This window comes from Aphelocoma coerulescens, unplaced genomic scaffold, assembly GCF_041296385.1.
Source record: "Aphelocoma coerulescens isolate FSJ_1873_10779 unplaced genomic scaffold, UR_Acoe_1.0 HiC_scaffold_58, whole genome shotgun sequence".
NCBI lineage: Eukaryota > Metazoa > Chordata > Aves > Passeriformes > Corvidae > Aphelocoma > Aphelocoma coerulescens.
Window position 1 is genome coordinate 2,687,076 of NW_027183927.1, and position 21,920 is coordinate 2,708,995.

A 21,920-nucleotide genomic window follows, 5' to 3' on the forward strand; every position below is an offset into this window, starting at 1 on the left:
AGTTTCCTATGTTTAAATGCATTTGAAGCATCCTTTGGAAACTGTAAATCACGATGAACAAAGATCCCCAAACCAAAGAGAGCAAAGCAGGCAGGGAACAAGGAGAGAGGGAGGAAAGCAGCGAGTGTGAGATTGACAGCACAGGAACAAACCTGGTGTATAATTCTGCTGCAGAGAGATTAATCACAGCTTTTCTGAGAGATACCAATCCCTGGCTGCACTGAAAGGTCTATTGTTCAAAGTCAGTGCATTTACCCAGGAATATTCTGCCAGTGGTGGGAATATTTCACAGCTGGAAGACTTCTGAAAAACCTGTCACATCCCAGCCAGGGCTCCAGCAGCAGAGACACAGTTTTACTGACAAAATAAACTAAGAACGTTCTTTGTCTTGATTTTCTTATTCTTCTCTGCTGACAGAGACAGCATTGGAAATTAAGCAGAGCCATGGACATTCATTAATGGAAACACAGACCTTTCACACTAAGGACCAGCTTCTCTCCTAACTTTTGCTTATAACAGTTTGAATATATTCCTTTTTTTGTTTGTTTGGTTGGTTGAATTAGAAATCTGAGAGAAAAATAATTTGCAACTAAGGAAACTGCCTCTTCAACATGAAAGCCAAGTGAAACATTTAATTTTATTTCCTTTTTGTATCTTAAAGTGGTAGTTTGAGATTCGATTTATTAACGTCATTCAGTAGCGACAGGGGGGCTCACGGGTGACAACAGAGGGATGCCCCACAAAACTCAGGTGTACCCTCACTGGAAATGCCACCCTTGCCTGTTTGCCACCCTTCCAAGCACAGAAATGGGTAGCAAAACCTCCTCTTTGGCAATTTTCACAAGCCTTGGCTCTGCTCTAATTGCTCCTATTTCTGCCTCGTGTAATTTTGTGCCAAGCAGTGCCCCTTAGACCTACCAGCTCCAGGAGAGTGAAAATACTGTACTCAGAGCTTGGCTTAAACCTGACAGCGCTGTGCTTCAAACTTAGGGCTGTGGCTTTGTCACTGCTGCAGCAGGGCTTGCAGGGCACTCTCATCCTCCATCCCCAGGAGGGGATGTGCTGGGGGCTGCTGAGGGACAGCCCCAGCAGGGCCAGCAAACAGAGCAGGACGGGGCAGACGGGGGTGTCCCTGTGTGTGGCACTGCCATGGTGCTCCCGCTGATTCACTCCCTGCACAGCAAACACGGGCAGCCAGATGAAAGGGGGATTCAGTGAGAAGCCAGGGAAAGCCTCCCAAGAATAAACACTGTGGAAGGAAAAGCCCAGGAAAAAGGCCAGGGAAGTGGCTACGCTTCCAGTGTCGAAGCACACAGGTTCCTTGGGGATAAATGAACTTGCAGTTATGTGAACGGATTTGAAGGGAAGGTTTTGCTATTATCATGGGAAGTTTTGCAAGACTCTTGTGTTTGAAATAAAAGTAGCTCTTCCACAGAAAGAGGTGCTATACATTTTCTACAATGCAGAATTAATGTATTTAAATTGCTCTGTACAGTTCTCTCTACCATAATGTCATACATGAAATCCCTAATTGTGTTTGGTCTTTGCATATTAAGTGTTTTAATCAATTAATTCTGAGTTCAATATTTTTAAATTGAATGTTAAAATTAACCCATCAGCCCAGGTACAAAAATCAAGTCCCATTATCAATGTTTTCAATTGTTCAAAGTAGTTTCTTAAGAGAGTTGCACTATTCCAAGTTAAAAATCCTCAGTTTTAAAAATCCCCAAGTTATGTCCCTTTCTCAAACTTTAAACCACTTGTACACCAGAAGATTTCTCTTTCCTATGTTTATTGTCTACTTTTACAAGTGTTTTAAGATGTGTTGGATGTATTTTAATATTTTTTTAACAGTTTTTACTTGGCACTCTAACTCAAAGCCCAACTCCAAAAACCCCAATTTCTAGCAGCCACCAGCTATTTTTAGCCCCTCAGCCCTTAGCCGGCAGGCAAGCTCCATGGCAACCTGAATTTTAAGGAGGGCATTTTACCGCCCTTATCTCAACTGATACCACCCCTCTGACAACGACGAGCCATTGGTGGGCTGAGATGTCTCTCAAAGGGAAAGCACCAATCACTTTAAACCGAAGGGGCGGGCTGTGGGCGGGCTGTGGGCGGGCTGGGGCGGAGCAAAGGAACTATAAAAAGTAAGAGAAGCCTCAGGAAGGTCAGAGGGAGTGGTGTGCGTGCTAGCTGTGGGTGGGTGTGAGTGCTGGGCATTAAAAGCCTTACTCCTATGAAGGAGCCTTGAATAATTTTTTTCTGACTTTTGGACCAGCCCCAAGTCAGCTCAGCACTGCAAGTCCTTTTTCTCTACCTGACGTCCAGTGCTGTCTCAGCCAGAAGATCTCAGATCCCTGCACTCCTGGGGCATGCCATCTATCGAGCCATAGGATCCCAAATTTATATATTTTTCTAATTTTTGTAATTTTTAAATTTTTCTGTTTCCAATAAATTATTTTAATTTTTAATTTATCTAAGAGTTGTCTCCTTCCTCACACATAAATAACAATACCCTCCACTATCCCTTCTTGTGAAATCAAAATGCTCTTTTCAAGTGTTCCCAATGAGAGTAATCTGATTTGCTTGCTTAGCTTACGCTTCTTCTATGGCTAAAGACCCACAAGGAGTTTAAGCTTCATATGATGGGAATATATTTGCCTGCTACTGCTAACTTCTTCAAAAATGTGAGGCTCGGTGGTTTTTGGCAGAGTTCTCTGTAATAAAAAACTTCCCACACTCTTCAGCAGCAAACAGTATCAGCTACAGCAAAATTAGAAAATAAAATGCGATGACATCAGTTCATCCAGAAGAATCTGAGTGCTTTTGCAGATGAGCCTCTGCAGTTAATAGTTCATTTCACTCTCTGTGAGCTCAGTTCCCTGAGTGCCATCATTCCTACTGATTGACATCGGTCCCTGCTCCCTCTCTTTACCAGCTGCAGGTCTGTCTAGCCTTCGGTGTGGTCCAGCACACACACACCCACAGCTCCCACTCAAATTTTGTGCCACCTGGAACAAATTGCCAAGATGTCCCTCACCTCACAAAAGCGAGGAGTTGGTATTGATGACAGTAGTCAAGCAGAAATTGTCCGGATTTTCTTTATTGTCTAATTTTTAAAGTAGAAGAACAGTTCTAGGGTGCCTAAATCTAAAACATTACCATTCTGACTGGAAATAACCTACTACAGACACCTTCTTTTGTGCATTAGTGTTTCCTTCCTAGGGCTTTTTATTCTTCACTTAACGGAGCTGATCCTGTACTAGTTGGGAGTATTTCAATATTCCCCTCCTGTTCTTGGATTACTGATTTGGACCTGTTTGGTCCATCTTGTTGTGTTTTACAGAGTGAATGATAACCTGAGGAATTACTGAAAAGATCAGGGCACTGTCTCCTGAAAGAGAAGAAAAACGGAACTGCTTCCAGTATAGGATAACCTAAAGCATAACTTCTTAGACAAACTGACACTGATGAAATAAATAAATAAATGGAGAAAATGATGCTAGAGGCCTGAATCTTCATACTTACAGGAGAATACGAGGGGCTGAAACAAGCCTCTCTGCATTCCATGCCAGAAGGATTCCTACTCATTAACACATATACGTGCTGATGGATAATTAAGTAATTTGGGAGACAGACCATGCACATGGGAAGCATTTTTGGTATTTTATGACCCCCTTCACTGACCTATGTAATTACTGTGCTGCTGACTAATGCAGCAACATAAACCCTCTGTGAACATTCTCCATTCCGAAGTTTATTTCGATTCTAGATGACCTTTCTTTTTGTTACACTGGGATCAAAAAAAAAAAATCCTTGTTAAATTGTTCTGTTCCCTCCAATGCTAAGAGAAAAAGAATATTATTAAGTAATCAATTTCTAAGCCACCTCCAGTGTAGTACAGAAAACAGAGCCAACTTCTATTTGGCAAGAACAATTCATGTCCAACCAATCTAATCTCCTTTTCTGACAGGGCAAATGGCTCAATGGATAAAAAGAAGCAGCAGATGGGACATTTTTACTGTAGTAACATTTTAATGTGTGGTATTTTTACAAACAATACTTAGAAATCATAGGACGATATTAGAATACATGGATGGTGTCACCTTGTGCTGGAGCAAAACTTAGTGGGGGAAAAAAAGGGAGTTTAGGGAATAGTGGTTAATGATTTGTCCTCTGGGAATACCTCCCAGGGCAGCACTGCAGAAAAATGGGATTTGCTTGACTTCCTAAACTCTCCTGTAATCAGGCCCTGGGAATGACACACTTTTTATATAATACCAATGATAAATACATAATTTCTTGTGATGTCTTTTTCCTCTGAACTCAAGCTTTTCAGTAAGAAATTTATTGAAATTTACCTTTAAAGTTCAGCTGACTCACTAACTTGACAGGGATTAAAAAATAAAAGCTGAAAGATAGTCCCGATGTCTCATGGGGAGGAAAGGGGACAGAAACCTGACACACTCATTAGAGTAGGAAGATTTGGATGTGCACCTGAAGACAAGAACTATGAACTGTTGGATCAACTAGGCTGGGTTAGGAACCTAACGCTGTGACAGGGACATTTCAAACCCTGGCACTCAGAAGAAGTTCATGTTTAAGCCATACAGATTCACAGGAATATGAATCTGGAATACGAAATCAGGAATAGGTGATTATAATTACATACTCCAATTAAGGACAACATGTAATCACTTGCAGGTACTTAAACACTTTCCTGAAGAAATGCAAACTGTGTTGTTTCCTGCATTAGGGATTATAACTTAAGGTCATGGTTGTAATTCCAGATCTAAATGAGAGCAAGTAGGTATCAGATGGAGGTCTAGAAGAGGGATTTAGATGCTAAAAGAGCTTTTAAAGTCTGAACCTAAAAGAAGAAATCATTTCCTTTATAAATATGAAACTATAAACAGGAGCAGTGTGTAAAGCTCCTAGATCGGACTCACTCTTGAAGATGATCCTCTCTGGAAGAAATGTGACTTCAGCTGGAGGAAAGCTGTGGCTCACCAAGCCACTTAAGGTGAATTCTTGGGAGACATATCTGCAGTTGTGAATGCTTTCTGCAGAACACCCAAATCCCCCCCGTTTCTCTCCACCACTACCTTGCAGCACTAGCTCTTGCCAAGCCCAGATCCTGCTCACAAACTCTGTGTGGCACCTGGCAAGGGAGAAAACTGCTCACTGGAGTAGTGACTGAAACACAGACTGACTTGAACTAACAGGACAAGTGACACCCTTGGCAAGTGACAGTCAGAACCCGCTGGGTTCCCAGCTGTCCCTCCCTCTCCACACCTCAGCCAAGCCATCTCTTCCCCTCACCAAGCACTCCCAGCACCTCACCCGAGCTACAGCCATGGATGTGGACTCCTGCACATCAGGAGAAGGTGAATTTCCCTGAGCAGGAGGAGTTTGTGCTGCCTTAGCACCAGTGTGAGCAAGCAAAGGAGCGGGACAAGCTGGGACAGGCCAGGCTGTGTGGGGCAGAGCCAGCCATGCTGCTGCTGAACCCCTTCCCCACCCTAACACACAGCTCTGCACTGCTGATTGACTATTTTCTGCCAGTTTGGGCACCTTGGTGCCACCCCGGGGAATGTGTGGAATGATGGCATTCCATATGCTGTGGAATATGACCACAGGCATGCAAGTCCCAGTTACCATTATGCATCTCTGAGTTAAACTGTTTACAGCAAGAGCTGTTTTACGTGGATGGGGAGTGGGAGGTGCTTTATGGCCAACAGGGAATCTCAAAGCCTGGGCTTCTGCTAAATGTGCCAGGGGGCTAAAAAAGGGGTGTAGTTCCCAAATGGTCAGTTCAGCACCATTCCTGAGCTTGACAGTCACTTTAAATTAGCATGCAATTTAAAAATAAGTATTACACATGAAGGTTATCTCACAAGGAACATGTAATTTACATTTTGAAACTCACACTCTTGGTTTTGATGTAACCCATAAAGTCCCTGCTCTGCGAGGCCAGTGGACATTCCTTACTGCCTTTAACTCATTCACCTCTACCCGTTTCCAGGTGATCTTTTTTATCCTTTCATCATATTTTGGAAAAGCAATTCCACAGGACAAGAGCTCATAGTAAATCTCTGGTGCTCGTGCCAAGGAGGACATGATAGACCTGACAAGTTGTGGGATCCCTTTTAGCACCAGGAGTTGTATCATTCATCCAGAGACCCCTGACAGTCATCTCGAACATTACGTGCCCTCGCGCTGCTTTTTAAATCCTATAGATGTTTAAAGAAATGCTTTTATCTTCTTTGATCTTCTGCAACCATGCAAGTATTAACATACACAATGCTCACAGAAAGACACTGGATAAAATGGTTATTTTTAGAATTTCCTCACTTCATAAAACAGTACAAGAGCTATGATGCCACAAAGAACTCACTATAAATTCTTCTTATAAGCAAACAGAGGAAGTGTAAGTTTAGGAAGAGACAAGGAGTTCAGAAGAGGCAATTCATTAAAATACTAGATTTAGTAGTGCAGGTAAAAATATATCCATAAATACTGGTTTTGCTTTGGGTCAGTGAGAACATAAACTAGATTTTATGCCACAGGTCAGTCTTAAACTTGGGCAGAAATGCCTAACACTTCATAACCATCTATGAGTCCAAGTTTCATTTGAGATAAAAAGCAACAAAGGCAGTGAACTATTCAATTCATGACCAGCTTTCTGGCTTCTGGAAAGATTTGTTTATGCTGTTACAAAAGCGGGGTTTAGTTGAGTAATGTATTCTTTGTTTGAGATTCCCACTATATTATTTTGTGGGTTTAGGAACATTTCGGCTTGTCTCTTTTCAGTATTACCTATTCTGCCAGTGAGGAAGCAATGAAGTCACAGCAGAGTTTAAAACCACTGGCCAGAAGTTGTCCTTGTGTGCTTTTCCCCAGTTCCTAGGACATGTTGAAGAACTTTCTTATGAAATGGAATGTCAGCCATCTGATTGCAGCTGGCTTGGGATGGGACCTAATGACCAGGAAATGCAGTGGACAAAATAAGTGTGTTGGAAATGGTTTCTGAAGGACTGTCAGGAATTTGTTTTGGGGCTTTCTGGAAGCACTGCCATGCTGAGTTCTGTTGCTGTGTGTTTGAGGAGTAACTTCAGCTCTCTGTAGATCACCACCCTTCCTTGGCCTACCTTCCACTGAATGCTCCCAGTTCTCTTAGGGATAGGGATCCGTAAGAGGAAACCCAATAAAATGGACAAGCAGCTTCTAATTTCCCTCTGGCTAGATTTTACAAGATGTATTTGGAGACATTTAATAAGCCACAACCAGAGATTCTCAGACTGACTTGTGTCCCAACACTGTGACTTTATAGGCGCTTTTTGACGGACTCCAACCTACCTGTAGTGCTGCAGTTGTGATTCCAGCTGCTGAACGTGTATTTGCAGATGTGGCACCTCCTTAGCTTTCTCTTCCAGCTCCTTCACTTTGCCAAGACTGTTGAGGACGGCGTGTCTGGCCTCTTCCACCTTCCTCCTCGTCTCCGCCTGCTCCCTCTTCAGGTTACGGTTGCAGTCTTCCAGGCTGACCAGAGCTTCCTGAGAGCTCTTCAGCTCCCTCTCCAGCTCCTGATTGAACTTGAATGCTTCTTCAATCTGCCCATCCCTGGAGCTCCGGATGAGCTCCATTTCCTTCAGGACACTTTGGAGGCACTTGGTCTGGGAGTGCTTCTGTGTTGATGGTCTCTTACTCCCTACGAAACAGGTTCCCTCCTCTTTATGGCTGGCATGGCTCTTCCGCAGTCCCACCTGTAATGACCAGGAGCAGAAAGCAGGGAGAAATTGATGTGTTTTAAAACAACTGACATTTTAATAAAGACTGAAAATGGCTGGATTGTGCTTTGTTGGGTTTTTTTTTGAATCACATACAGTTGATCAGCAGCTAAAGTGCCTCTGCGTCCCCTTGGAGCAGTTCCCACTCAGCCCGGTCAGCTCTGGACGCAGCAGGCTGCGGGGGCCAGCCTCTGGTATCAGAGGGACCGGAGGTCTGGCTCGTGGGTCCTTCCACAGGACCGCGGCAATGGAGGCAGGTGGTGGAAGAAAGGGGCAGGCTCAGCGTTGGGTTAAATCCAGCAGGTTTACTGGGCCCCCGAACGGGAGACCTCCCCTACCAGGGGTGCCCAGCAGTGAGCAGCCTGGAGGGCTTGTGCGAGGGATTTTATGGAGGGGCGGTTACAAGGGAGGGATTACAGAACAACCAATCAGGGAAGGGAAAGGTGTGGCAAACAAGGTAAAGGACACAAACAGGAACCAACCGTATGAAAAGAAGGGAGGGACTCCCTTCCCAGGACCAATCACCGGGCCCCCAGACCAGAACTTTCCAGAAGCATGGGAGGGGTGTCGGGGTGACTGGCAGAGCCCTGGGAGGAGACAATGCTGCCACATAGGGTAATTTGAATAAAATAGGGAGGGCGCCAACTGGGATCATAAAAAAATACAAAACCATAGGGGAGACCCAGACCAAACCAAACCCAACACACTCCCACACTAAAGCTACTTGACCTTTGCCAAACACAGAGACAAGGAAAAGATCTCTGGAAAGTAGTTTTTAATACCTAACTATACATAGAGTATTCAAACTACTCACTATTATGTTATTGCACAAGTTTCTGTATAGCTTTAATGTCATTACTGTGGTCTGTACTCAGAAGTCAAGTAGTGTGCTGAAAAAGATATTTCCCATGAAGTTGTGTTCAGAAGAAGAGAGCAGGGAGCAGCTGGGGGGTGTTCTGGAGCTCTCCTCTTTGTCGTTTTTATTCTTCCTGGGGCCTCAGACTCATGACTTCATGTTTGCTTCAGATTTCCTTTCCCTTTTCAGATGAAAATGGTAAAAGTGGCTTTGACCTGCCATGATGGACGTTGAGAAGAGGAGCAGCCAGCGAAGGCAAGTGGCAGTGTCACACATGGAGCAGTTCTGTGAGTCCTGTGTTAGTATCAAATCAGACCTGATCAGACCTGCCAGAACAACTGGTCCATGCTGCCCTTCACTGCCCTGCCTGTCCCACGCTATTTCATGGCAGAGTAATTTAACTGCTGTTAAGTGTGTATGTGTTTCACTCGAGCCAGTACAGCAGAACCAACAGAAACCAGCCCCAGAATTAATGGGGCTCTGCAGAGGAGCCCAAGACTGTTCATCAGCCTGCCCACAGAACTGAAATCTTGTGACCACGCTCTGAAGAAAATGTACTTCTAAGGTTTCTGAGGCACTTATGACTGAGGCACTGTACGTGCTCATACGGGTAAGACTCCAGAAGTTCTTTCCCACTTCAGGAAAAAGCCTGCAGTGGTGCATATCCAGTATTTGGTATCAGCACATCCTGACTGAAAGTGCAATAGAAGCAGCAGCATTGTACACTTGGGTTTGTTAAGCTGAACTCCCCTACACTTTTAACAGAGTGCTCATCAGCCTGTCCCATAGCTACATCCAATGGCACACTGGTGAAGATAAGTTTCTCCTTAAAGCCTCCCTGCAACTAAACTTTGCTAAAAAGTTAATGCTGAGGATGAACGAGCAACTTGGGTCTCAGTCTGGAGGTGGAGGGGTTTTTAACACTGACTTTCCGAGAGCAGCATCTTTCCTGAAGCACTCGGGGCCACCCGAGCCGCCTCCGGGAGGCCGGTGCAGAAGCCGCCCCGGACTCACCTGCAGCGCCAGGCACCGCGCATCGCTGCTCTGCAGGGCGGCCCGCGTGTCCTCCACCAGCTCCCGCAGGCTGCCGTTCTCCTCTTCCAGCTTGGCCATGCGGTCCTCGGCCTGCTCCAGCGCCACGATCTCCTCGTAGCACTCTCGGGAGCAGGGCCCCGGCGGCCGCCGCTCGGCACTGCCCGCGGCTCCGCGGCCGGCGGGGTCGGCGGGGCGGCGGCGGGGGCTGCGCAGGCGGATCTGGGTTTCGATGTGCTCGCTCTCCCGGCCCAGCAGCAGCCGCGGCCCCGCACCACCCGCGCGGGTGCTGAAGTGGCCGCTGAGCCGGGCGCGGAACTGGCGGAAGGTGAGCTCGGCCGAGAGCCCGTCCCACAGCCCCGCGCACTCCTCGGGGTCCGCCGCCTCCTCCAGCCCCAGCACCTGGCACAGCGTGCGGAAATCCTCGCCGGGGATGCGGCCCGGCCCGGCGCAGTCCAGGTGGTGGAAGATCTCCTGCCGGTACTGGTCCAGGCCAGCGGCCAGCACGACGATCTCGTTCTCCACGCCGCGGTCCAGCCCGTAGTGGTAGGCGAGGGCGCTGACCAGCCACTGCGTGCGCCGGGTCGGCCACCCGTAGGGGTCCCAGCCCTCAGGCAGCTCCATTGCGCCCGCCCGTCCCGCGGAGCTGCCCGACCATCCCGAGCGCCCACCGGCCCCAGAGCTCAGCCCTGGCCCGCGGCGGGACGGGATGGGATGGGCGGGACGGGCGGGGCAGGGCCGCCGCTGCCCCGGCGCTGCTCCAGCGCTGCTCACGGAGTGCCCGGCTCGCCCCACAGCGGAGTCGCGATCCCCTTTGTCCGTCAGGAAAAGGGATTCAGGCAAAGCGGGCAGGTGCCACCCTGCTTGGTTTGTGTGCCAAGCCTGCGCCCCAAGCTTGTTTCTGATTTCTTAAGTAATTTCTCCCTGCTTCCTCTTTAACAGCAGCAAGACAATAGCATCTCACAATCCAGTTTGACAAGTGAGGCTTGTGAACAAGTGAGTGCTTCCACGAAATTAAAAACCCAATGCGCCTGAAAGTCGACCTTCTGTTCGCTCAGGCTTCCTTACCTCTGTAGATGAGGTGACTTTATGGTGTAGGTATGTGGGTTTTAAATTGTCTGTGATAGAGATGAATAAGTGCTAAACCTGTTCAAATGCTGAGCTGCCCAAAGCAGTGATTTTAGTCTCTCTTTGGCTGGGGAGTAGGACCGGCGTTGTTGAACCCAGGGAGCAGCACGAGCAGGGCTCCTCCAGCAGCAGGGACACACCACGAGCCAGAGGGAACCGTGGCACCAGAGGGGACCGTGGCACCAGCCGTGCCCAAGGTCTGGGCAGGGTGGCAAAGTCATGTGGTGCTAAGAGGCTGCTTTAACAGCCCAGGCAAGGCATGGGTCAGGTCTGGGGACCATCCAAGGAGTCCTGTCAAGAGTAAATCATTCTAAGATTCTCTCTAGGACAAAAAAAGGAGAAAACCAATCCCGCTGATACGTGAGGAAAGAGAATTCAAGTTCATTTGAAACACTGTTAATACAGGCCTGGGTTTCTTTTGAGTGAACTGACACTAATAAATGTTTGCTCACATGTGGTGGGGTTTCTCTGCAAATAGGCTTTGATGATTCATCTGATCACATTTGGCTTTGCTCTTTAAGATAAATTGAGCACCTGAGTAGCTATTGTTGAGGAATGGAGACTTTTTTGTAGCTTAGTATTTTCTCAGGATGAGCTGTACATTTTAGCCCAGCAGGAAGGTAAGGGAAAGGTTTAAAAGCTTTCCCTCCTGAAGTGACACACTTTCAGAGGAGCCTGCAGAGGAGAAGTCCTCTCAGCCACTGCCAGGGCTCTTTGCCTCCTCTGCAGGCTCAGTATTCTGGGAGTTCCATGAGCCTCAGCTGCCACACTATTTCCTCAGAATATTTCTTGTTGTGCAGTACACAGGAAGAATATTCTGTGCTAGATTGTCCTCTGGGCTTTGAGGTAAATCTCAGGAATTCTGGTGATTTTTGTGTCCAGATGAACTTTTTTTAGCTAGTAAGGAAAAGGGAAGAGGTGCCATCGAAAATTAATTGCTCAAAATTTGAGTGGCCCAACCACACGAAAAATGAAGTCTAAACTGGAGAATTTTTTATTTTTTTTCTGCTTACAGGTGGAGTAAAACAGGCAGTGCTATTGCAAATAAAGTTCTTCAAAGAGATTCAGCCAGCACTCAGCTGCATGAAAATCAAAGCAGCAAAGGATGAGACAGGGCACAGGAAGTGTCTTCAGCCCTTCCTGTTGTAGGTACAACAGTCGGAGAACTGACTCTAGCAGATGCCCCAAGCTGTTGGTAGCCCAAGCCCTGTTCTGGCTGGTCCAGTTTCAGTCCTACCTGGAGGACCAGGGTGGCTGGCTCGGGAGGGGAGGAGGTGGGGGGATCTCGGGGGGCTTCTGCTTCACAGCTGGGCGGGGGGGGCGTGGGGGAGGCAGAGAGTGCTGGTGCTCTGCTTTTCTGGGTGACTGCGGCTGCTGCCGAGGCCATGTCTGAGAGCTGTCAAAATGGACGGTCTTGGAGCTCCCTGGAGGCGAGGGTGAGCCGGGCCTTCCTGGCTGGGACGCTGGAGCTGGAGCAGGGCGACTGTGGAGAGAGGAGGTGTCTGAGGCCCCCAGCTGCACCTGGCACACAGGGACCCTCCTCCCAGCGGGGCCCAGAGCTGGCAAGGCTCCCCGGCACGGCTGCAGCTGCTGGCACACCTTGGCCCAGGTGGACAGCTGCCCCTCGAGGCCCCAGCCAGCCGGGGATGGCTCTGGGCAGGGTCCCTGGCCAGGAGCGGGCCCCAGAGAGCGTCTGCCTTTCAAGGGCAATCTCGGCCCCGCTCTTTCTCCTCCCCGCCTTGCTTTGCCCCTGCCTGGTGCTCTTGGGGCTGCTCTTGGCCAGGCAGCCTCTGTGGGAGCCAGCACTGGCTGCAGCCCGAGCGGGCTCCCCAGGACAAGGCCCAGCCATTAAGAGGCCAATTAAAGCATTGGACAGCAGCAGAACCCTCAGCAGAGTTGTGTGGACAACCATGGCCTCGCCACAACTCCACAGCAGCCTCCCTGGGAATGTTTCCTGTCTACAAGCAGCCTTTAAAGGAAGCTGGGGGATGGAGATCAACAACTTACTGTTCCTTGCCCTTCCACCACCGGAACCCGACATAGCACAGGACCATGGAAAATGGCACAGTGATCAGCGTCACTACTGTGCCTACCATGCAGGACTTGCGCACATCCTGGGGGCAGAAAACTCTCGGGCTGCTCGATGTATCCTGGGCATTTGTGCCTGACTTGCCAAGCACATCTGTGGGAGCAATGGGGAGCGTGAGCCCGTGCTCTGCACCACTGCTGAGCTGGCAGCACGTTGGATACGGCCAGGACGTTCTCTGTTTCCCCAGAGCTGGGGCCTGCAGGCCCCTTGCCGCCCCTGGGCCCAGGCTGTGCCACCAACAAAGCCCAGAGGGCCGGGAGGAGAGCCCAGGGGCAGCGCAGCTGCTCGGGCAGGGGCTCCTGCCAGGGACACGGGCCAAAGGCATCCCTGCAGCAGCAGCTGCCACCACAACCCTCCCTGCCCTGCGACAGCTCCCGCAGCCCAGGGGGACAGAGCCAGGCCCTGGCAGGACACACAGCAGCCCTGCCCAGTGTGGCAGCCAGGGCTGGCTCTGGCCCTGGGCTTGCGGCAGGGCTCCCGCTCGGGGCTGCTCCTGTGCCTGGGGCCTCTGGGCACTCAGGGCCAGCTCCGGGAGGTGGCTGCAGCAGGAGGGACCTTGGTGCACGAGTCCCGTTTGCCAGGGGCTGCGGAACGAGCTCCAGAGGCCTCGAAGCCAAGGCGCCTCCAGCTTTGGCTGCTGCCGGGCCCTGCAAGGGCGGGCCCTGGGGGAAGAGCTGCTGCCACACAGCCCCGCCGAGGGCTGAGCCCGACTGAGCCCGGCACAGCAATTACCTCCTGGGCCTGTGCCCGTGGCTGGCAGCTCCTCCTTTCCTGCAGCAGGGGCTGACAATGAGCCCCTGCTTTCTCCGGGAAGCGCTGTCTCCTCCATGGCCATTTGGTCCATCCCTTGAGAAAGGAAAAGGGACAGCTGGGTCAGATGGAACTGTTCCCCATGGGGAGGTGGCATCTTCAGGAGGCAATACTGGTCAAAGACATGGATCAGGATCAGGAAAATGCCCAGGCTCTTGGAGCTGATCCCGGGCACTCCCTCCTCCAAACTGCTGCCCCTCCTGATCTACCCGGAGACCGGGAAATTGCAGGGGATCTCAGGGTGTGCATGGCCCGTGGTGCAGTTTGGGCACCCTGTCAGCTGATGCCAAATGCCTTCCTGCAGAGGCTGGGGAGGAGCTGCAGCCAGGCCAGGCTGGGAAACAGCCCTGCAGGGCGTGAAAGCAGCAGCGGGGCCGCGAGGCTGCGATGGATCCCTTCCCCTGTGCCGGGCACGGCGTGTGCAGATGTGCAGCGACAGCCCCCGGCTGCTGAGGCTCAGGAGAAGACTGAGGGAAATGCACCCACCACGCCGTCTCTCCAGATCACTCAGCATCTGGTCCAGAAGTTCGGATGCCTCCAGGGATTTCTTGTCTTCAATGTCTTGGTTCTTCCCTCTCGGAGGACCTTAATGGAAAGTAATTCCATTTCTCTTTCAGGCCAGAGTGGCAGTGGGTGCACCTGGGTGATCAGTGCCCTCCACGGCACTCCCTCATCTCTGCCTTCCACTCAGGAGCACGGGCAGAGGGAGCCCGTGCCTGCAGTGGCCCCACGCTGGGAAGGAAGGAGCCCCTTGCAGGGCAGTCAGGGCAGAAAGCACTCCCTGGAGCTGCCGGCAGCTCTAAACTCAGCCGGGGCCAGGGCTTGGCAGCGGCAGCAGCTCCGGCTCCCTGGGGCCGGCAGAGGAGCCGCGCCGGGCACAGCCCCGGGGCACAGCCCTGGGCCCGGCCCCTTCCCTCTCTGCTCTTCTCCGTGGCTGCACAGAGCACACGCAAGGAGCAACTGGCATTGCACACGGGAAGAAGACTGACAGCTAAATGCTCCTTCCTCCCCCAACAGCGACCCTGTGGGATCACTCAGGGCTCGAGAAGGGAGCAGGGCAAGGTCTCCAGAATCCTTCAGCCTTGAGATGATGTTAAGGAGAGTGGCACATGAGTGAGCTCTTGCCACAGTGACGCTGATCATTGTGTCACTAAAAAGGGACATTGAGAACTTGCCTCCAGCATGTGCCGAGGTCTTCAAACCATCATCCAGGAGGGCTTCCAGATATTCCATGTCCTGATCCCAGTCTAGAAGGGAGCAGAGATCAGAAGCATTCCATGGTGTGCTGGGATCCCCTTCTGCCTTAGGGAACTGGGCACTGCAAGGGGGTTGGGTAAGGCCGTGGGAGACAGATGCCAATGGACATGGCCAAAGCTGCAGAGGGGCCTGGGGAGCTCTGCACAATGGAAACCCTCCCTACAGCCCTGGGAAATCTGCAGCAGGCAGGGCCACAACTGCCCCTCCCTCCCTCTGCTGGGACAGCTCCCACAGCGCAGGGGGACAGAGTCAGGCCCTGTCAGGACACACAGCAGCCCTGCTCTGCCCCTCTGCCCTTTCCCCACCATGGGCACCCCTTGCAGCCGCTCCCAGGTTTCGGGACGTGTCTCCCACGGAGGGAGCCCAGCAGGACTGCTCAGTACCCGCGTGCCCTGAGCCTGCTCGGGAGAATTCCTCTGTGCTGTGCTGCTCTTGCCCGGGCTGTGCCCGCACTGCCCAGCAGCAGAGATGGCAGCTCAAGCCTCAGCAGGGCTGAGGCCCAGAGGCTCAGCAATTACCTCCTGTGACTGTTCCTGGCATGGCCTCCCTTCCTGCAGCAGAGGCTGCCAATGAGCCACTGCTTCCTCCGGGAAATGCCGCCTTCAGCACAGCCTCTGCTTCCATCTCTGGAGAAAGGAAGAGGGACAGCTGGGTCAGGTGGAACCATTCCCCATGGGGAGGTGGCATCTTCAGGAGGCAATACTGGTCAAAGACATGGATCAGGATCAGGAAAATGCCCAGGCTCTTGGGGCTGGGCCAGGGCCCTCCCTCCTCCAAACTGCTGCCCCTCCTGATCTACCCGGAGACCGGGAAATTGCAGGGGATCTCAGGGTGTGCATGGCCCGTGGTGCAGTTTGGGCACCCTGTCAGCTGATGCCAAATGCCTTCCTGCAGAGGCTGGGGAGGAGCTGCAGCCAGGCCAGGCTGGGAAACAGCCCTGCAGGGCGTGAAAGCAGCAGCGGGGCCGCGAGGCTGCGATGGATCCCTTCCCCTGTGCCGGGCACGGCGTGTGCAGATGTGCAGCGACAGCCCCCGGCTGCTGAGGCTCAGGAGAAGACTGAGGGAAATGCACCCACCACGCCGTCTCTCCAGATCACTCAGCAACTGGACCTTGTGTTTGGATTTCTCCAGGGACTTCTTGACTCTTGTAGGTTTGTTCCTCCTTCTCGGAGGACCTTAAGAGAAAATAGTTCAGTTTCCTAGGAGTGGATCCCACAAAACCAGTGCTCAGCCTGTGGGGTCAGCAGGGACTCACTACTCACCCCTGCGATGGGAGTCAGGCTTGCGTGCAGGAGCCAGCAAAGGAGCTGGAGAAGTCCTCCCTGCAGACACACCTGTACCTCAACAGCCAGAGAAGCTTCTGTCGTTTCTGCCCCACTGGTCAACTTTGGGCTGTGAGCTGGCAGCTCACCCGGGGAAAAGGTCTTGACCTACCCTCACCATCCCCCAGAGGCTCAGTCGTGGACATGGGCTGGGAAGCTGCTTCACCAACAGGTTCAGCTGCAAAGAAAGTCAGGACAGAACAGTTTCCCTGGCACTGTTCGACATCCTCCGGCTCCCTGGGGCCGGCAGAGGAGCCGCGCCGGGCACAGCCCCGGGGCACAGCCCTGGGCCCGGCCCCTTCCCTCTCTGCTCTTCTCCGTGGCTGCACAGAGCACATGCAAGGAGCAACTGGCATTGCACATGGGAAGAAGACTGACAGCTAAATGCTCCTTCCTCCCCCAACAGCGACCCTGTGGGATCACTCAGGGCTCGAGAAGGGAGCAGGGCAAGGTCTCCAGAATCCTTCAGCCTTGAGATGATGTTAAGGAGAGTGGCACATGAGTGAGCTCTTGCCACAGTGACGCTGATCATTGTGTCACTAAAAAGGGACATTGAGAACTTGCCTCCAGCATGTGCCGAGGTCTTCAAACCGTCATCCGGGAGGGCTTCCAGATATTCCATGTCCTGATCCCAGTCTAGAAGGGAGCAGAGATCAGAAGCATTCCATGGTGTGCTGGGATCCCCTTCTGCCTTAGGGAACTGGGCACTGCAAGGGGGTTGGGTAAGGCCATGGGAGCCAGATGCCAACGGACATGGCCAAAGCTGCAGAGGGGCCTGGGGAGCTCTGGGCTGGCTCCTGGTGCCTCTCCTCCCTCTTTGCAGGCCCTGGGCAACATCCCTGGAGGGGCGGCTGGAGCAGCCCAGGGCCCCTCAGGGCTCTCTCACTCCCACCACAGAAGCCCTCCCTACAGCCCTGGGGAAAACCCTCCCCCACGCTTCCTGGGGAGAAGGGAGCGCTGTCCCGGGAAAGGGGAGCCCGGCCGCCGGCTCACCTGCTCCGCGCACTGGCATCGGAGCAGCCTGGGCAGCCCTGGCAGGCAGGGCCACTGCCAGCAGGAGCAGGAGCAAGAGGCGCAGAGCAAGGGCCATGGTGCCTTGCCCTCAGCCAGTCCCGCAGCTCTCGCAGCCACCACAGTCCTGACGCTGCTGTCCCAAGGTCAGCACCGCTGCCGCCGCCGCCGCCGCTGCCGCAACAGCTGTGGTCAACGCCGGACTGCTCGGTCGCTGTGGTGCTGTGCAACCGCAGGGCTCTGGGACCTCTGTGACCTCAGAGCCTTCTGTGACCTCACAGCCAGGGTGGAGTTGTGTGGGGATCGACCTCAGGAATTTTCCTTCCTGGGGCGGGAGCCCATCCTGTACAGCAGCTCTGTCCAAGGGGTGTGACACAGTCCCAGCCCAGCTGATCTCACAGGCTGGGGGATGAAGAGATGGAGAGCAGCGCTGCTGAGCAGGACTTGGGGGTGCTGTTGGATGAGAGGCTGGATGTGAGCTGGCCATGTGCACTGCCAGCCTTATCCTGGGATGCACCCAAAGGAGTGTGCCCAGCAGGTTGAAGGAGGTGATTCCACTCCTCTGCTCTGGTGAGACCCCACTGGGAGTACTGCATCCAGCTCTGGATCCCCAACCCAGGAAGGACACGGACCTGTTGGAGCAAGTCTGGAGGAGGGACAAAATGCTCTGAGGACTGGAGCCCCTCTGCTTTGGAGACAGGCTGGGACAGCTGGGGGTGTTCAGCCTGGAGAAGAGAAGGCTCCAGGGGGACCAGATTGCTGCCTTTAGGTACCTTAAGGGGGCTTGTAAAAAAGATGTGACAGAATTTTTAGTAGGGCCTGTTGTGACAAGACCAAGGGGGAATGGTTTTAATCTAAAAGATGGTAGATTCAGACTAGACATAAGAAAGACATTTTTTACACTGTGGATGTTGAAATCCTGGGACAGGTTGCCCAGAGAGGTGGGAATCCATCCCTGGAGACTTTCAAGCTCACACTCTGAGCAACCTGATCTAGTTAAAGGTGTCCCTGCTCACTGCAGGACATTGGACTAGACGGCCTTTAAATGTCTCTTCCAACCCAAGCCATTCTGTGCTCCTGTGCAGCATTAGAGAAGTGCTGGATTAATGCTGGGTAATGATGCTGGCACCTGGTTTTTGGCAGTTGTGCCATTTAGTGATGGGCCGAGAGAGGAGTGAGTGAAGCCTGCAAGTAACAGACAGTGTGCTCAAGGAGAAACAGGAGAGGAGCACGGCTTCCAGTTCAGACAAATGGGAAAAGGCCAGCATTTTGCTGCCCATTCCTTGCTGAGAAATAAAGGAATGTCCTGAAGATCCCTTCACGTGGGTGCACTATGGGCTGTATCAGTACTTGTGCTCTGTAAAACAGGTAAGTTGTTGCAGCTTCTCGCCCTGTTTATCGCTGGATAAAACCCAGATACTGCACTGCTCCATGTCTACTTTCTTCCAAGTAAAGGCAAATTTTGTTCATTATTGAGTGGGACATATTCATCTGTTCACGTGCAAATTCTCCTTGCCATTCATACAATGCTGATTGGCTCTAATCGGACTGTAATTAAGACCTACCTCTCACTGTAATTAAGGCTGATACATTGTGAGGCAAAGTGTTGAGTAATATGTCCTGGTGTCTGGCACTGTAGAGAGTTTTTCCGTAATTAAATGATATTTGAAGGCAGGTGTAGTATACCATACTTCCGGCATACTAGAAATGAAGAAACAGCCTTTGAAACAGGATTTTATCCTTTCTTCCTCCCCCTCCCAGGAACTTTAATCTCTGAGGTCTAAGCTCTTCAGCTGCCTCAAAAACATTGTTTTAACTCAGACAGGCATCCATGCAGTGAGCAACAAATCAGGACTGTGGCTGTGAAGCTTGAAGCAATGTACGTTTATAGCGCTAAAAATAATAATCCATTACCCAGGTTAAGCCAAGCATTTCCCAAGTAACTCTACCTATCCTCAGGGATGTTTCAAAAAGGATCATAGTAAAAGCTGGGAGTGGGGAGGGAGAATGTCATCAAAATTAAAAATACAGCTTTCTGAGATCCCTACATTCCTATAAAAACAGAGTCAAAATTGTTCATATATGGAACATTAACTAAGAAGTAAATAACAGATTGACAAAATAATTGCTTGGGGAACAAAAAAAACCTAAATAAAAATAAGTTTACCTGTGGATTTATAAGTAAACCCTCACGCTAAGGAAAAAACTAGACCTGCTAAAACTAAAAACAATAAGGCTATTTTGTTTGTCTCAATATAAAAAAAAAACAAAAACACTGAAAAGAATCAGAGATCCTCAAGACCATTACTATATACAGGAACCTCCAGGTATTGCAAATAAATGGAGAAAACTGTAGTGTGCAATTCAGAGAGGTAACATGGAATTTATTGGTGGATTTGTTGCAAGCTTTCTGATTGCAGACTGGAAAAGCAGAGGAGCTATCAGACCATACTGGGGCCTTTACAGCAGTCTGACAGATGTTTCTGGGACCAGCTGCAGAGCAGAAAAGCAGCGCACAATTACTGGGACAATCTCCTTGCTGGCTGTAGACTTTCTGACAAAAGTCTGTCCCCCTGGGCTGCGGGAGCTGTCGCGGGGCAGGGAGGGTTGTGGTGGCAGCTGCTGCTGCAGGGATGGCTTTGGCCCGTGTCCCTCGCAGGAGCCCCTGCCCGAGCAGCTGCGCTGCCCCTGGGCTCTCCTCCCGGCCCTCTGGGCTTTGTTGGTGGCACAGCCTGGGCCCAGGGGCGGCAAGGGGCCTGCAGGCCCCAGCTCTGGGGAAACAGAGAACGTCCTGGCCGTATCCAACGTGCTGCCAGCTCAGCAGTGGTGCACAGCACGGGCTCACGCTCCCCATTGCTCCCGCAGAGGCAGCCGGCACCACAACACGTGTTCCCAGTGACCAGAAGGGGACAGGAGGAGGTTGCTGTCAGGGATATCACTGTTTGCTTGTGCTAATGGCAAGCCTGGCCACCCATTTCTGCCAGAAAATGACTTGGAATTGCTCAACTGAACCTCGACTGAGAGCTTCCTGGATCAGCTCTTTTGTATGAATAAAGAGGGACAGAGCTGGCACAGCAGTGTCCAGGTGGTACCACCAGCAAAGCCCACACGGCACCAGCACTGGCTGAGCTCCATGTCCGGGAGCAGCCGTGGATGCCCACGGTGCGGGCAGGCAGGAGCCAGGCACGGCGCTGCTGTGACCAGTGGCGAGGCCCTGAGGGGCTGGGGGAGCCCACGCTGAGGGTCCCTGGGCTGCGGGCACCTTTCTTTCAGCGGGATCATCTGGGCTTGGACCTCCTCCAGTGGCATGCCCAGGAAAAGAGGAGAGCCATCAGTAAGTGTTTGCCTTGAAAAAAATGGGGTGGGACTGGGGTTTAACATCAGACAGGGTACAGCTTTTTAAGCACAAACTAATCTTTTAAAGTATAAAATCTGTAATTCATTTACAATGCATTTCACCCACTAAGTACATTACCAGTGTGTAGTTACAAAAATGCTGCTAGCGAGGATTTTCTTGTTATTTTCTAAGTCCGTGAGAGACTTTTCTCTCTCACAGAAGAGGTAGCAGGGAATGTAAACAACCCAGACACCTGCAACCTTGAAAAGTCTTGTTTATGGTATAGTAGAAAAATATTTTGACAATGGATGTTTTAGGATTTTAGCCAATCACCCCCAAGGGGTGGCTGGCCCTTTGTCCAATTAGGCTATGAAGAAAAAAGTCTATAAAAGAGTTTGTAAAATAATTAAATAAATCAATCTTGCTGCACAACTCCTGCCTGCTGGATCTTCTCCTCCTCCTCCTCCCTATGGCTGCGGGACACGGTGCTATACCGTAGGAACCAGGCCTGCGGTAATATTTGGTGCTGCCCGACGTGATCTGCACTCTCTGACGTGTCCTGCTGCTGCGAGCCAAGCCGAATTCCTCTAGAGGTACGCTGTTCTCCTTTGCCCCCCGGGACCGGGAGGTCCGACAGAACTGAGAAATGGCAAACAGCGGCTCACAAACCGAAGCTGCGATGCTGGTCTGGAAAGGTGTGTTTAGCATATTGCGCACCTCCATTCCTGAAAACTCAGTTCGGGAATTATTAGACTGGGCTACTTTAAAAGGGATTTCCATGGACAGAGATACTGCCCTGGACTTTGCCTTATGGCAGGAACTCGGATGCGCTGTCCGAAAGGAGCTCCCGACTGGGGACTCAGCAGCGTTAGAATTATACAAAACCTGGCGTTCATTATTTATTCTGCTGACAGACCTTGACTGTAACAGCAGGGCTGGCTCGCCTATCTCGGTGATGAGTGACGGAGGAACGTCCGAGGGGGGCCCCGTTGACTGGGTTTCCGGGGAAAATGATAATGGATTCAGAAAAACCCCCCCGGCTCCACAGGCAGAGCCTGCGCCGGCTCACCCTGCACAATCGCAGGACTCCACAGCCCCCAGGAACCCCGCGCCGCCAGAGGCGGGGGGGTCAGGGCAGCAGGAGGGCGCACAGCCTGCCTTGCCGTTCGGCTGGGCAGCGGCCACGGCTTATCCAGGGCCTCAGATCAGCGGCTTAGCCACTTGGATGCCCAGAGAGGCTCCTAGCTCGGTTCCGTACGGACCTGGATCTAACTTCTTAGCCGGCGTA

The 21,920-nt window shown here is 51.5% G+C and overlaps 1 protein-coding gene across 1 annotated transcript; it reads right to left on the bottom strand.

Moving 5' to 3' along the window:
• Positions 1–7,355: 7,355 nt before the first annotated feature.
• Positions 7,356–10,317, bottom strand: LOC138101958 (EF-hand and coiled-coil domain-containing protein 1-like). The gene is made up of 2 exons (XM_068999701.1): positions 9,661–10,317; positions 7,356–7,766 (listed from the first exon to the last, which is right to left on the bottom strand). Exons 1-2 carry the CDS (start codon positions 10,300–10,302, stop codon positions 7,356–7,358), a joined length of 1,053 nt encoding a protein of 350 aa, XP_068855802.1. The 5' UTR covers positions 10,303–10,317.
• Positions 10,318–21,920: the final 11,603 nt, after the last annotated feature.